Source organism: Cibotium barometz, chromosome 59, assembly GCF_041138505.1.
Source record: "Cibotium barometz isolate CiBa-2024 chromosome 59, ASM4113850v1, whole genome shotgun sequence".
In the NCBI taxonomy this organism is placed as follows: domain Eukaryota; kingdom Viridiplantae; phylum Streptophyta; class Polypodiopsida; order Cyatheales; family Cibotiaceae; genus Cibotium; species Cibotium barometz.
Window position 1 is genome coordinate 34,611,090 of NC_141104.1, and position 17,097 is coordinate 34,628,186.

Sequence of the window (17,097 nt, forward strand, 5' to 3'; positions counted from 1 at the left end):
AGGGATGCACAAGAATGGGGGGTATATCAGCGTGATCTAAGAGCTTCCCCCACGTTCTTGCTTCATGTCCTCGTCCCCCCCATTCCCCCGTTTGCCTCGTCCCCATGCACTGTTGCGGCGTTTTTCACCTCCCCTTCTCTACAACGCCCCCCTTCCCCCCTTTTTGCCTCGTCGCCCCCTTCCCCTCGGCTGTGGGTTTTCCTCCCCCCCACGGTGTCTCCTCCCCCACGCCTCCTAGCCGCGCTACCCCCCCTGTTTTGCCCCTCTTACCCCTCTGTGTCGCCCACCTTGCCTGCGTTGCCCCTCCCCTTTCAGCCTACGCTCCCCCTTTTTTCCCTGGTTGCTCGCTCCCCCCCTCCTGCCTTCCTTTCACACTTTTCCCACCTGCACTCCCCTCCTCTCTCCTCCCCCCCCCCACCCACCCGGGCCCCCTTTTCACGGGTCTCCACCTTCCCTCCTCCGCAGCTTCTCCCCCCGTTTTCCTTCCCCTCTAGTTCTTGCAGGTAGTTTTTTCAGGTTTTTCGGGGCATTATCCTTTCAGCATTTTCTGGTCTTCACCCTCAGGAGGACTCCATGGCAGCTGCTCCGTCAACCCCGGCCGAGGCTGCCGTTGCTTGCTTATCTTTTTCTGAAGCGGACCTTCAGATCCTCGCTACAACTGTTGTAGGTTCAAAGGACTCCACCCTGGTTTGCAAGATTGTTGGAACTTGGTAGTCACCCTACGCGCGGACAACTCATAGATCTTTTGTAGGCGAGCCTCATCGGTGGGCTTGCAAAGATCATAGACATTCACCCTCTGGGGCGCGGCTACTACCAGGTTGAGTTCGACTCGCCAGCGCCATCGAACTGAGTCATGCAGCTGAGCCCCCTTGCATTGTGTACAGCCTAGGCCTTCTTTGCGCGGTGGCAGCACGGCTTCGACCCTGCGTCCGATCCTCTGGCTCGCGTGTTGGGCTTCCCAATGATAGTTTGCTTCCCGGGCCTAAGGAAGGAATACCTTCCTCTTCTCCCGGTGATTGGTGGAGCCATCAGGAGAGTGATGGAATTCCCTCCCACTGCTGCCTCATCCCTCGCACGGGCAGCGACTGGAGCCCTCATGCCTTCCGGGCTAATGCTTCATTTGCAGGCAGATAAGCCACCTCACCAGAGCTTGCCCTCGGCACTAGTCTAGGAGACTGCCTCCTGTGTTCCCCCCCCCCCCCCCGGGTTCCCATTCAGATCCTCACCAAGGGGTAGAGACAGAGGCACGCTCCTAGGCAGTGGAGCACCAGGACCCGACCGCGGACGACCCAGCTGCTGGCAAGTGGTGGACTGTTGGCCCGCGCCCGGGCTATCAACTGACTACCAGAGCTGAGTGCCGCCACCGCACGTGCCAGGCTGGTAGAGTGCAGGAGGATTCGGTTTTGTCAGAGAACCGTTTCGAGCATTTATCATAGCACCCACCCGTTGGGATGGGCCCCTCCAGTCAAAGAGGATCCCTCCGGCCCCCTCCGGTTTGGCGGCCGCTTCCCCGCCGAGATTCCTCCTCTAGCTCTTAGTGTTCAGTGAGGCTACTAGGATCCACTGAGCCCCCGACAAGCCTCTCCCACCAGCCTACCTCCCCGATGGATCACTCCCAGCCGCGCCCTTCTCATGCCTCTCCGCCCCCCCGCCCCCCCCCCCCCCCTCCTCCATCCTAGTCCCCAACTCTTCCCGCAATAGTCCCTTCTGCCCCGTCTTCCTCATCAAAGTCGGCCCTCCCCCCTCCCTCCATCTCTCCAGAGCACTCCCGCTGACCTCCAGCAGCCCCTAACCTGGAGCGGAGACCGCTAGTGAGTTCCGTTCGCCGCTTGATTCATAGTTTTTATGAGCCAGTAGAGATGACCATTGTTCCTTCCCCAATGAGGGCTCTCCCGCCAAAGTCCCCAGGTGGGCTCCCCACGATCTTGGGGCTGCCTGTGGATTATAGTTTCTTCCGATGTCTTCCGGCAGAAGGGATAGATATTTTTGAGGAGACAGAAGCCCCCATTCGGATATGTGTGGTTTTTCATCACTCTAGACCTTCTACGCCAAAGAGTGGCGCGATGATCTTCTCTTTTCCTTTGAGTGCAGCCCCGGGGACAAAGTGGGACTTGGAGTCGGTGGATACCGCCATCCAGGGACAGGCAATTGAGCTTTCCCACCATCTTCACGACCTTCGTATCACTGACGTACTCACCCACCTATGGCCTTGGCTAGGATGGAGCTTGGAGGCTCAGGCCACAAAGACCATGACGCGGAGATGGTGGCCTCCAACCTGGAGGTGCGGCTTTGTGTTCCTGCATATCTCAGTCGAGTACCTGTCTCCCCTTCTTACAGATACCTCCATTGTGATTGATGGAGTTCGGAGTATGCATCCTCTCGTGCTCGGACAAAGTGGCGTCACATGGAGGACAAGATCCGTGCCCAATCGGTGAGCCTTCTTCCCAAGACAGATTGTGATTATCCCCCATCTAAACCCATGCCCAAGACTCTTTGCGTGGAGGGCAATTCCGATAGTTCTGCTTCCCACAAAGATTGATATGCGGATAGCCTCAAGAAACATTCAAGGTTTAGGGGGGCCTCAGTGCTTTCAGAGACGAGGTGTCTTCAGAGGAGAGATTCACAAAGCTACAATTGGGAGACCCATCGACATTCTTTTCCTCCAGAAGCACCACCTTTCCGAGGGGCACACCCGCTGCTGCGAGAAGATTCTACCAGGTAGGAGTCACACTTTTTGGTCTCCCTCCTTCGGCCCCTAAGGGATGCAGGGAGGAATCTACATTTCTGTAAGTGAGCAGCTTTTACCGGCACTGACAAGCTTAGGAGTCATAGTCTTTGGGCGTGCATAGTGGGTTACCATTATGATTGGAGAGGATTGCGTGGGCTTCCTCGATGTTTATGCCCCGAACACCGCAGGCAAAGCCATCTTATGGAACACAGTCCGACAGGCCCTTCCTCAGACTGACTTTTGGTGCATGGGAGGAGACTTTAACATGATCGAGGCAACAGAGGACAGATTCGAAGGAGGCACGGCCACAGTCTTAGGCACAAAGTACTATGCATGGGAGGGGTTGATACTGGCACTCAGGGGCCAAGACCCTTGGCATCTGCCGAAGTTTGGTCGCAGCCCTCGGAGCCTATGCTTCTCTCGTCTGATAGGAGGAGCACCGGCCCCAACTTCTCTAGACTTGACATGTTCTATGTGGATGAGTGGGCTTGCGGCCGTGGGGCATGATCGGTATCTTGGCGGGCACTACTTTTTTAGATCACGCTCCAGTTATTTTGTCCTTAGAGGACCTCTGGAGGTCGGACAGGCACGCGAGCTCCAGGATTCCGAACAACCTCATGTAGGACCCCAAGATTTGGGCTAGGATAGAGAAAATATGGGCGGGACTGGAATTTATTTCACGCTCTGCCGCGTGCACCTTGGATGCGGGCTTGGGTGAGATCAATAGCTTTCTGTAGGAGGCAGCCCAAAGCAGACTGGAAGGATTTCACGAGCAGGAGAAGAGTTTGACGAGGGGTCTGGCTTCTTTCAACGACTCAAGGAGAGTTCCCCAAATAGCCCTTCGATTGAGAGTCGCATTGTTGCCACTTGTATGGAGATCAAATCCATCGAGGAGAGGAGGGTGGAGTCACATGGAGGACAAGATCCGTGCTCGGACAAAGTGGCGTCACATGGAGGACAAGATCCGTGCCCAATCGGTGAGCCTTCTTCCCAAGACATCCTCTCGTGCTCGGACAAAGTGGCGTCACATGGAGGACAAGATCCATGCCCAATCGGTGAGCCTTCTTCCCAAGACAGATTGTGATTATCCCCCATCTAAACCCACGCCCAAGACTCTTTGCGTGGAGGGCAATTCCGATAGTTCCACTTCCCACAAAGATTGATATGCGGATAGCCTCAAGAAACATTCAAGGTTTAGGGGGGCCTCAGTGCTTTCAGAGACGAGGTGTCTTCAGAGGAGAGATTCACAAAGCTACAATTGGGAGACCCATCGACATTCTTTTCCTCCAGGAGCACCACCTTTCCGAGGGGCACACCCGCTGCTGTGAGAAGATTCTACCAGGTAGGAGTCACACTTTTTGGTCTCCCTCCTTCGGCCCCTAAGGGATGTAGGGAGGAATCTACATTTCTGTAAGTGAGCAGCTTTTACCGGCACTGACAAGCTTAGGAGTCATAGTCTTTGGGCGTGCATAGTGGGTTACCATTATGATTGGAGAGGATTGCGTGGGCGTCCTCAATGTTTATGCCCCGAACACCGCAGGCAAAGCCATCTTATGGAACACAGTCCGACAGGCCCTTCCTCAGACTGACTTTTGGTGCATGGGTGGAGACTTTAACATGATCGAGGCAACAGAGGATAGACTCGAAGGAGGCACGGCCACAGTCTTAGGCACAAAATACTATGCATGGGAGGGGTTGATACTGGCACTCAGGGGCCAGGACCCTTGGCATCTGCCGAAGTTTGGTCGCAGCCCTCGGAGCCTATGCTTCTCTCATCTGATAGGAGGAGCACCGGCCCCAACTTCTCTAGACTTGACATGTTCTATGTGGATGAGTGGGCTTGCGGCCGTGGGGCATGATCGGTATCTTGGCGGGCACTACTTTTTCAGATCACGCTCCGGTTATTTTGTCCTTAGAGGACCTCTGGAGGCCGGACAGACACGCGAGCTCCAGGATTCCGGACAACCTCATGTAGGACCCCAAGATTTGGGCTAGGATAGAGAAAATATGGGCGGGACTGGAATTTATTTCAAGCTCTGCCGCGTGCACCTTGGTTGGATGCGGGCTTGGGTGAGATCAATAGCTTTCTGTAGGAGGCAGCCCAAAGTAGACTGGAGGGATTTCACGAGCAAGAGAGGAGTTTGACGAGGGGTCTGGCTTCTTTCAACGACTCCACGAGAGTTCCCCAAATAGCCCTTCGATTGAGAGTCGCATTGTTGCCGCTTGTATGGAGATCAAATCCATCGAGGAGAGGAGGGTGGAGTCACATGGAGGACAAGATCCGTGCTCGGACAAAGTGGCGTCACATGGAGGACAAGATCCGTGCCCAATCGGTGAGCCTTCTTCCCAAGACAGATTGTGATTATCCCCCATCTAAACCCACGCCCAAGACTCTTTGCGTGGAGGGCAATTCCGATAGTTCCACTTCCCACAAAGATTGATATGCGGATAGCCTCAAGAAACATTCAAGGTTTAGGGGGGCCTCAGTGCTTTCAGTGATGAGGTGTCTTCAGAGGAGAGATTCACAAAGCTACAATTGGGAGACCCATCGACATTCTTTTCCTCCAGGAGCACCACCTTCCGAGGGGCACACCCGCTGTTGCGAGAAGATTCTACCAGGTAGGAGTCACACTTTTTGGTCTCCCTCCTTCGGCCCCTAAGGGATGCAGGGAGGAATCTACATTTCTGTAAGCGAGCAGCTTTTACCGACACTGACAAGCTTAGGAGTCATAGTCTTTGGGCGTGCATAGTGGGTTACCATTATGATTGGAGAGGATTGCGTGGGCTTCCTCAATGTTTATGCCCCGAACACCGCAGGCAAAGCCATCTTATGGAACACAGTCCGACAGGCCCTTCCTCAGACTGACTTTTGGTGCATGGGTGGAGACTTTCACATGATCGAGGCAACAGTGAATAGACTCGAAGGAGGCACAGCCACAGTCTTAGGCACAAAGTACTATGCATGGGAGCGGTTGATACTGGCACTCAGGGGCCAGGACCCTTGGCATCTGCCGAAGTTTGGTCGCAGCCCTCGGAGCCTATGCTTCTCTCGTCTGATAGGAGGAGCACCGGCCCCAACTTCTCTAGACTTGACATGTTCTATGTGGATGAGTGGGCTTGCGGCCGTGGGGCATGATCGGTATCTTGGCGGGCACTACTTTTTCAGATCACGCTCCGGTTATTCTGTCCTTAGAGGACCTCTGGAGGCCGGACAGGCACGCGAGCTCCTGGATTCTGGACAACCTCATGTAGGACCCCAAGATTTGGGCTAGGATAGAGAAAATATGGGCGGGACTGGAATTTATTTCAAGCTCTGCCGTGTGCACCTTGGATGCGGGCTTGGGTGAGATCAATAGCTTTCTGTAGGAGGCAGCCCAAAACAGACGGGAGGGATTTCACGAGCAGGAGAGGAGTTTGACGAGGGGTCTGGCTTCTTTCAACGACTCCAGGAGAGTTCCCCAAATAGCCCTTCGATTGAGTCACATTGTTGCCGCTTGTATGGAGATCAAATCCATCGAGGAGAGGAGGGTGGAGTACAGAAATCATGCCAGAGCTTCCCTTTGGACCCAGGCTAATGACAGAGTCACAAGGGATTTCTTTGAGATTGCCGGGCCCCACAGAAGGAGAGATGGCATTCGTAGGTTGCGCAGCACGATGGAGCTATTGTTTCTGATCCCCCCCATGTGAGAGCCATTGCCACGGATTTTTTCCGATCCCTTCTTACTAGTGCCCCATTATCTCCACAGGTGATGGACGCGCGCAAGAGGGTCTAGCGGCACACAAGAGAGGTGGTCCCCCCCCCTTCTTCGATCCTTCTTATTGACTCCATTCACTGCAGAGGCACTGACAGCTTCCTAGGGGAAAATGCCCGAGGGCGGATGGGCTTCTAGTCTCTTTCTTTCTTCGTCACTGGGACCTCATGGAAGGCGGCCTCCGAGCTGCCTTCAATGAGATTATGATCATAGGTGCCATGCTAGAGAGGCTTTCAGAGGGTTTGATACACTTGATTCCTAAGGAGGGTGGTGACAGATTCGAGATCCGCCAATGGAGACCCATCACCCTTCTTGGGACCGCCTACAAGATTTTGGCCAAGGCCATCAACAGGAGACTTCAACCTTTCCTCCCTGAGTTGATCCATTACACTCAGACAGGTTTTGTTCAGGATTGGAGCATTCTGGACAACATCTTCACCTTCTAGGAGGCGACAGCTTCGGCCAGGATGTGGCAGCGGGACCTCATAGTGCTACTCCTCGACGTTGAGAAAGCTAATGATAGGGTAGATTGGAGCGGCACGACGAGCCGGATGGACTTTCCCGTGGAGTGGATCCATGGTGTTTCAAGACTTTACTCAGTCTCTCACAGTCAAGTTCTCATCCAGGGAGCCCGTGGAGAGTCTCCTAAGTAAGACCTTGCTATTAACATGGCTACTTCAATGCACATTGAAAGGTTTAATGGGGTAGGTTTTCACACATGACAAGTCAAGATAAAATTCATCCTCATGAAAAAGGGTCTATGGGCAATTGCAAATGGGAAAGAAGAAAAACCAAGTACAAGGGAGGCCGAGATCACATGGGAAGCTAAGGATGAAAAGGCTTTTGCCATCATAGCTTTAGGACTTAGTGATAATTACATTCATCACATCTCAGATGCAAAGTCCTCTTTCGAGGCATGGGAGACCGGAAAAAGTATTTGGAGCAAAGGGAAAACATTCAAAAATTAGCCTTAAAATTCAAATTTTCAAAGTTGAAATGAAAACATCTGACTCATTTCTAACTCATCTAAATCACATGAAGAGTCTAATGTCCCAACTAGCAGCTGCTGGAGCACCAATAGAAGATGAAGATGCAGTAGTTGTCTTTTAAAAAGTATGCCCGATGAAGAGTATGGACATTTAGTCTCTACTCTAATAAATCTTCCAGAACCTTCTCTAGAGGACATTGAAGTTGCACTCCTTGAGGAGTACAAGAAGAAGCAAGAGAAGACCAATGCCTCCACTAGTGTCTATGAAGGAGTATACTACACCAAAAACAAGTTCTCCACCAACAGGAACTTTATCAACAAGAAGAGCTTCACCGACTCAAAAGTAAAGAAATCTTGTGGATTTTATGGCAAAGATAATCACATTGAGGAGAATTGTTTCTTTAAGAAAAAGGCTCAAAAGGCGTATCTTGCAACTCAAGAAGAATTTCAAGAAGAGGTCTTCGAGGAGGCCAATTGTATTGAAGCACATTGGGCTTTTTGAGTAGCCTAAGATTTTAATGCCCCTACCAAGTTAAAACCTCTCCTTTCTAAACATAACTCTCTAACTCTGAAGCCTTATAAACATCATTAGATTCATTCACATGACTATTTGGCATTGTCATCATAACCAGTAAGACCTATGGACATGGCATTGTAAACATAACCAATAAGTCTAATGAGTCCTCCAAGTGTCATCATAGCTAGGGGAGTAGCATTGTCATGCTTAATCGGTTGAGGGGGGATTTGTTGGGATATTCACCCAATTATCATGCCTCTATTCTAAGGTCGATTGGGGCATATTAACCTCTTTAGTTTTACTCTTGTAAAAGGATCCAATTCCTACTTAGAAGGAGGCACTTGTTTCCCATGCATCTAGGAGGCCACAAAAGTTGACTATGGTGAGAGATTCTAGGAAAAGCATCTAGAAAATGTAGGAGATGATTTAGGAGTATTACGACATTATCCAGGATTCATTCTATACCTTGTACTCAACCTTTTTAAGAAGCACCTTCTCATGAATGATACATGAGTCATTACTCCTATCTTGAAATTATAATTATGCTAATTATCATACTAATCTTGTGTGTTTAACCAAGTGCTCTAGATTTTCTCTTAGTCTCATTTCATTATGCTTCACCACACAAGTTTTCTTGTGGTCTATGAGCCTCCATGATTTTACTTCAAGTGAAAGGCTGAAATTTTTTAATGCACACAAGGATTACTTTGCAGATGCATTACCAAGAGAGCTATCTCCTAACAACACGGTTGTTAGAGGCGTCAGTGGCGTTTGGTACGAGGCGAGTATGGTACGCGGCTCGAAAGACTCGTATTTTTTAGAGACGTTAGAGGCATGTTAGAGGCATCTGTTATATTATATATATATATATATATAAAATGATAGATAGTGATATATAGATAGATAGTGATAGATAGATAGATTATTAAACAGAGAGAAAGAAAGAAAGAAAGAAAGAAAGAAAGAAAGCTATATTAACGTCTACTAGAGGCCGAACTCAACCTATGAGACAAATCAATGTACAACTGTCAATGTCCTCTGGATGTCCAGAAAAAAAAAGAACAAAATAAACATGAAATAAACTATGGAAGTACTGAGCTAGTGGGGGGGGTGATGGATGGAGCACTACTGCTAAAGGCTCAGTATGCAACCTATATGCGTAGGGTATACAAGAATGCAATGCAAATCTGTCTAGCTCCAACTAGTACCATAATGGGGGTGTAGTATGCGATACATAGGCGATGGCGAGGCAAAAATCCCTTGGAGCATGATCTCCGGGTGTGAGTGTAAGTGAGCTAGCCGCTCCTAGATATGGTGCTGATGTCGAGCCCATATCTCTGTAATCTCCCTCTGATGTAGTCTGGGAGTCTGAAAGCCTGGTGCTCTCGGTCTCTGTCTGGCTCAGAGGTCCGCAGTGAGAGAGGGTGAGAGAGAGGGTGTCACCTGGGTGTGTATGAGAGAGGGGGGGAGAGTGTGTGTGAGGAGCTGCCTTGAGCAAGGTTTAAGCCTTAAGAGAGGGAGAGTGTGTATGAGAGAGGGAGAGACGAGAGAGAGAGTGTGTGAGTCTTGAGAGCTTAGAGGGGCCCTTATAGCCCCCATGTAGAGACTCAAACGGGCAGAACGGGCAAACCCCAAACGGTCAGAAACGGGAAGAATCCAAAAACAGTAAAAAAAAAAAAAATCAACTATGCCCAAACACCTCGAACGAAGCCTCATACGCCTCAAACGGTTAGAGGCGCGCCTCCTATGCATGATAGACCTAAGGATCATCGCACTGATTTGCTGCCAGGTAGCTCCCCACCAAATAGACATGCATATAGTGTAAGCAGAGCACAGCAAAAGGAGATTATGAAACAAGTGACGGAGCTTTTGGACCGAGGTTTGGTTCAGCCAAGCTCTTCGCCATATTGCTCACTGGTCTTGCTAGTGTAGAACATAGTGGTTGTGTACTTTAGCAGTACGCTTATGCGTACACGTACGCGTACAAGTACGTAAAGTACGCATCGGGATGAGCACTTTAAGTATGTTCACTTTTTTAAAATAATGTGTATATATATTTATATAAATACATATTATAAACCATTCATAATTTAGCAACACTGGTACACAAAGTTGTGCAAAAAAACAATTGAAATTCAAACATCTATGTCAAATGAACTGTGAGCATACAACATGAAGTCCTACTAAAGCTGAAATCCTAGTACAAATGCCAACAGCCATATGGCCGGCTCTCACTCATCATCATCCAAGCTTGAAGATGAGGATGATGAGTAGTCTCCATCTATGACGGGATTCCCATCAGAATCATATATTGGCTTTCGCTCCCCCACATCACCTGGTACATCAGTACCATAGTCACAGGAAACGGCCGTTTCAGCCCCTAGAAATGTGTTTCTCCGTTTCACGACCCCGTCCGTTTGCATGGCCATTTCTCGTTTCCCAAGTGCTATTGTCACAGGAAATGGCCGTTTCCACCCCTAAAAACTTGTTTCCCCATTTCCATTCCTTGATCGTTTCCGTTCCCGTTTCTCATTTCTGGTGACTATGATCAATACCCAATATCTCCTCAGCAATGGTAGATGTCCCGGCAAGAAGAACCTGGTTCGCCACCAGCTACAAAAAGCCTAGCTGAACTCCAGTATAGCAGCTTCTTCTAAATGTTCAGAAGAGGAGGGGATAGCTGCTGCTCAGGGGAGATATCAATGCCAACCTGACATCCAAGGTAACGAACTGGAGTGTCCCTCGGGACCCACTAAAAAGCCTCAACTAGATGCCAAGTCGAGGTGGGCAATGAGTCAACCTAGACTCCACACGACTTGTGCCAGTTAATCTGTGCTCTGGATGCACGACAAAAGATCTCAATATCCTCAACGAATCTCTAGAGGTTCCCCTCGCCCCCAACAGGTACGCTACAGTGTCATCGACAAACTCGGAATCTAGCGGCTTCTCTTGCGCATGAATGGGAAGACGTAGTTCCTTGAGCCTAGTCTCTTGGGCGGAGAGAAAACTAGTCGTGGCCTCGGAGATGAACAAAAAGAGATAAAGTACTAGAGGGCAGTACGGCCAGCAGACCGAGCGAGAAAGCGGAACTCTGTCGCCTCTAGCTTCCTAAATAAGAACGTGGTTGTGTGAAGCTAAGTAGAGTCTCAAAACACCTCCGGCCCACTCGTCCGAAAATCCCATCCTGCACATTGTTCCATCTAGAAAGCCCCAATCTACTCTGTCATAGGCTTTCTCGAAATCAAGAAGGAGAACAATAAGATCTTGTTGAGAACAATAAGATCCTGTTGGTGCATCCTGGTCGAGCCAGTTGCCTCCCAGAAGGCGAAGATGTCCAAAATGCTCCGATCCTGAATGAAACCGGCGTTTGTACCATGTATCAAGTCGGCGAGAGAGGGCTATAGCCGCCAGCTGATGGCCTTGGCCAGAATTTTGTAGGCAGTCCCTAGAAGGGTGATGGGTCTCCACTGCCGAATCTCCAATCTGTCACTACCCTCCTTGGGAATCAAGTGGATTAATCCCTCTGACAACCTCTCTGACATGGCTCCCGTAACCATTATCTCATTAAAGGCAGCTCTGAGGCCGCCTTTCATGAGATCCCAACGACGAAGAAATAAGGAGATTGGAAGCCCATTGTGTGGTCTCCGGGTGACGACCTCTGTACACCACCTACAGGCACACAAGAAGAAGATACAGCGGGATCAGAACTAGGAGACACTAGTATCCCCACTCAAAGGGCACCAATCAGACCAGCTACCGTCCCCATCCCTCCAGCTGACTCACTTGGACACTCTTACACCCACCCAACCTCCCTTTTTGTTCAAGCTACCTCCTCTAGCTATCCTCCCTGGTCAGCACAGACCTCCAACACCTCTGAACTGCAGCCTACAAGCCTCTCCTGACCATAGAACTTCCCTTAGGTGTCCTCTGACATCCACAGACCCTTAGGCAATATATATATATATATACCTAGATGAATCCAGGAACATGCCCAAATTCACCTTTTAGGAACGTGCATGTTATATACTCATGGTAGTCAACCCACAAGACTATATAACTATCAACTCCATTATGCATAGTATGGACTAGATACTATGACATCCCCACTAACGTCATCAGTGCCCAATAGTAGGTGTAGAACTCTATATCAAGATATGCTCTCACACACGCACTCCACAGGCAATACTTATCTGATCAAGATATCACCCTAGAGGCTCTCTGCTAGCAATAGTAAGCTCACAGCTGTCTCAGAACTGACTGTACCCGACCATTCAACTAATCTAATAGCTGATACAAGTACCCTTTCCTCTGCATCAATAGACTCTTCTAGCCTCTCAGAACACACTATCCATACATGGATCCAGCCTTTTGGAAACCAGGCTGATTCGCAGTTGCCACAGAAGCACCCTCTGATCTCAAACCCTTCCAACTGCTGATTCTGACTTTTGACAGATGTCTGTCAATCAGCTGAGACTCACAAACACTCCTCCCAAGCACCAACAAGCCAGGGCAAGTCCCCTACACTTTCAGCTGACTGTTCTGAAGCTCAGCTGACACAGAAATGGCCCTGTACCTCCTCGACTCATTTTGACTGAGTCAGCAGCAGCTCACTAGTCATCAGACTGACTCATACATGAGCTCCATCCTCAAGAACTCAACCCAAACAACTCACTCATCACAACAAAAACATCCAATCAACAGACTTTGCATCAATTCATAACTAATACAACCCAAATTCCCTGTCTGCTTCAGATAGACCAAAATCACTTCAATGTCTCAACAACCCTGAGACCTGGGGCTCAAAGAAAAAGAAGAAAAAAACAATAAACTGGCAGGTCCTCCACAAGTAGACCTCAGTGGCAACTTCTTCAAAACTTCATCTTCATTCACAACGAACCAGCATCCAACTGTCAGGCAGCCACTACAGTTGAGCAGACATAGACTGAACCAAGTATCTAACAGAGGAGATACACAGAGACTCTAGGGAACACTCCTAGCTAGTTCTCTGGACTACAACTCCAACTCTGCTCTGATTCAATCAATCTTCTCACACTGCGCTGTTCCCCGTGACCTTCAACATCTTTGAATTCTGCAGGATCACCAACCTGCAACCTCTATCAAGAATATGGAACTGCAAGAACCGACTTTTCTACAGTCTACACTCTGGTGGTCTCTCAAGCCCACCCCTTTGCATCTCTCCTGTCAAAAGACCACTATTCCCCCCTTTAGGTCCGTCACCACCTTGATTTTCTTCCAGAAACTGTGTAGCCCGTCTTCCATGATCACCCATGTGCTTGGTATTTTGATTTCTCTTTTGCGTTTATCCACTCCTGGCCACGCACCGTCTTTTGCCACCTGGGATTGATCACACATCACGATTCACCATATACACATACCACACATCTACACATCATGCTTGGGATGGGCCATGGATTCACCTCACACCATCCTCTACCGGGCACTTGCCCTCGTGTAGTGCCCTCATAGCCTCTACCAGCTCCTCTGATGTGTGAAGGGGTCGGGAGGAAGGTCCGGAGAGCATGAGGGACTACCTCTCTCGTCTGTCGCGAAACCCGCTCACACGCATCTAGCACCTATGAGGATATGGGGGCACTTGTGAGATGAGAGCTGAAGAAATCAGTGGCAATGGCTCTCACATGGGGGGGGGGGGGGGGGGGGGGGGGGGGGGGGGGCTGTAACAATGGATCCATCGAGGCCTTGTAACCTGTGGATACATCTCTCCGCCTGTGTGGGCCTGTAATCTCAAAGTAATCCCCGGTGACCCCGTCTCCCCCCTACGTCCAAAAGGAGGCTCTAGCATGGTATCTGTACCCCACCCTCCACTCCTATATGGATCTAAGCACTATATGGGCGGCAGCCAACTGACTCTAAATCCGCGGGCTACCTGGTGCACTCTCCTGAAGCCGTTGCAGAGAAGCTAGGCCCCGACAAATGCTCCTCTCCTCTCTAAAGCCAGAAGGCTCTTGAGTGAAAATCTAGCCTCTCCCAAATCTCCTCTTTCCTACTGCAAATCTCAGAGTCCTGGATGAGGCTATCTGGGACCCGGGTACTCAAATGTCTATCCTGCCTCCAAGGGTCCTCCAAGGAGAGAATAACCGGTGCATGATCGGAGAAGGTAGTGCCTACCAAAATACCAATCATGCCACCACAACCACCATCCACATAGAACTGATCTATATGGATAGGTCACGGCCGGTATTCCTCCTATTGGATCTTAAGAAACACAAACATACCAGCTCCTTTGACGAGAAGGCATTGGAAGAAGCGGTAGTCAACTAGCTACCCCGGCCCCTTGGGGGGCCGCCTAGAGACTCTGGAGGCCCGCACCGGAGAGACAACGATGGTCATCTCTACCGGCTCTATAAAACGATGGTCATCTCTACCGGCTCTATAAAACGATGGATCAAATGGCGGAGTGAGCTAGCTGGTTGTCTCCGCTCCGGGTTAGGTGTTGCCGGAGGGTGACGAGAATGCTCCCGAGAGGTGGAAGGTGGGGGGCAAGGGGGGCTCTGATACAAGCAGAGCAGAGGGAGCTGCACGCAGGACACTCCGAGAAGATGGTCGGGGAGGGGAAGGGGGGGATATGGGGGATGGGGGATGCGGGATGGGCAAGGGTTGAGAATGGGGGCTTGGGGGGAAGGGATTGCGTTCGGTGGGGGGGGGGGGGGAGGGCTACGGGGCAGGCCCGCCGAAGGCTCTGGTGGATCCGAGAGCCTCTAGGGAAACTGAAAGCCTGGAGAGGGATCTCGACGTGGTAACGGTCTCCACCGGGGAGAGGGGGGGGGGCATCACCGTCAGGGGGCCTGCTCTGATAAATGCTCGTAGTCGTTCTCTGACACCACCGTATCCTCTTGTGTCCTATCATCCCGGCACGCCTAGCGGCGGCGCTCTACTCTGCTCTGGAAGTCAACCGGTGGTCTACCACTCTTGTGCCGGACTCAACCGAGGTTGGGTCCTGGTGTTGTGGTACCTGGGGGCTGTGTCCCTCCCACCTTCGTGAGGAGGACCTAAACTGGGGCGAAGGGGTCGCCCTCCTAGACTGCTGGTGAAGACAAGCTCTAGCGAGGTCTCCCATCTCTGTCGACAGATAAAACATTGGCCTAGGAGGCTAGAGTGCTCAACTCTCTACAAAATAGGGTCCCCTCAGAGGCAACGAAGCGATATGGCATGAGGCACTGACTCCACAGTGGCTATGCAGATACGAAGGGATGGAATCCCAACCATCCAAGCAAGAACCGAAGCAGCGGTTGAGGGGGGTTCCATCACTCTTCCGATAGCACCACCTACCACCAGGAGAAGAGGAAGGTATTCCTTCCTAAGACCTGGAAAGCGGATTGTCACGGGAAAGCCTAAGATGCCTACCAAAGGGTTGGACGCAGGGTCAAAGCCATGCTGCCACCTCGCAAAGAAGGCATGGGCCGTATGAAGTGTGACGGGGCTCAACAGCATGCCTCTGTCTGAAGCTGCAGGCAAATCGAACTCAACCTGATAGTAGCCACGCCTCAAGGTATGAATACCAATGATTATTCCAGGAGTGCCTAGAAGACTTGCCTGTAACAGATCCCTAAACTGTCCGCATGCCGGGCGGCTACCCACAATCTTGTAGACCAAGGTGGAGGCCTCCAAAGAAGCGACTGTTGAAATGAGGAGCTCGAGATCCGCTTCTGAAAAAGAGACGCAAGGGACGGCAGCCTCGGTTGAGGATGACAGAGCGGCTGCCATAGAGTCCTCCTCAAGGTTTGAGACTAGAAGATGCCGAGTCTTGCCACACAGAAAATGCCCGAAAGCTACAAGCACGTAACGGGGAAGAGGGTAAGAAGGGGAAGCAGCAGGCTAAGGCGAGGGAGGCAAGGGCATGACTGAGGCGGAGAAGGCAGGGGCGAGAGAGGATGGGAGAGGGAGAGGGCGCTGGAGAGGCGACGACGCCACAGGGGGGCCAGCCCAACAGAAGAGGAAGACGGAGGGGAGGCAAAGGCCAATGGGAGGAGGCGCAGGCTGCAGGCAGGAGACAGCAGATGCTGGCAGAAAGAAGAGGGGCCGCGCGGGTGCCGCCGGGGGGGGGGGGGGGGGGGGGGGGGGGGGTGGGTTGTTGCGATGGCGAGAAGGTGCTTGGCATACAGGGGGGAGCTCCAGCTTCAGCTCGACGAGTTACCCAACACCAGCAATATCATTAGCTAGGTTGCCTCTGATACTTCCAACAACTGATTATAGAAGACATGGAACTCTCACATGTCTTCACTTACCAGTTATAAATCATTACATACATTTTCTAAAGGGCTAAAAAGCACCAAATAATAAGCTTGAGACGTTGTGAGAACCTCAAATAACAGACATCGGACCAAATAAGATTAAACTTCCATGGCTCCTCCATGACGCACGCAAGTTTATTAGTGTGTATTAAGAATCATCTCAAGGAGTGTTGTTCACACATAAAGAAAAAATGATTGTTAAGAGTATGGAACCTTGAAAAATCGAGATTTTGTGAAACAATCCCATGCAAGATGAGCTCTGTAGAATAAATCCTGAAACCTGAAAGACGCAAGTGATATCAGTGAAACAGAGATACAAGCATTGATGTACCGATGCCCAAAACCATAAGAAACAGAGAAATTTCCAAAGCTACCTCTCTCTAGAAAGCTGACACAAAACTCATAGTCCTTCTCGCTTGCAATGACAATCGAAACAGACTCATTTTCAGCTGCATCCAATTGAGAAGAGCTCAACGCCTTCTGTACAGCCTGCATTAAAGATAGACTTCTCAGAGACACCTACACACCATATGCAAGCATGTAAGCTTGTATGCACCAAACCCAAACAACGAAAAGTTTAGTGTGTTTCCCAAATTTGTCAGGAGAGTTTAGTGTGTTTCCCAAATTTGTCAGGAGAAGCTTAGATTCTGGACCTCAAAAGAGTCTGCTCAGATTAAACTTGTCAAGAAGAGCTTGGATTCTGGACCACACGTAAGTGTCTACTCCAGTTAAACTTAAAACATGATTCATTTCCATCCACACAGCTTATCCTAATGTCCAATAACCATTTCTAACCATAACCACCACCAACTAATCTGTCACGTGCATCCCGCACTTGGGTG

General features: G+C 50.4%; 1 protein-coding gene across 5 annotated transcripts in view; it reads right to left on the reverse strand.

The window, feature by feature from the left end:
• LOC147605751 (uncharacterized) overlaps positions 1–17,097 on the reverse strand; it is a 53,424-nt gene that overhangs the window by 4,392 nt on the left and 31,935 nt on the right. For all 5 annotated transcript variants that reach the window (XM_086793588.1, XM_086793587.1, XM_086793585.1 and 2 more), the window contains 2 exons: positions 16,630–16,744; positions 16,469–16,535 (listed from right to left, as the gene is read on the reverse strand). In XM_086793588.1, coding sequence (XP_086649714.1) covers positions 16,469–16,535; positions 16,630–16,744 — 182 coding nt within the window. Of the gene's footprint in view, positions 1–16,468; positions 16,536–16,629; positions 16,745–17,097 lie in introns of those variants that run through there.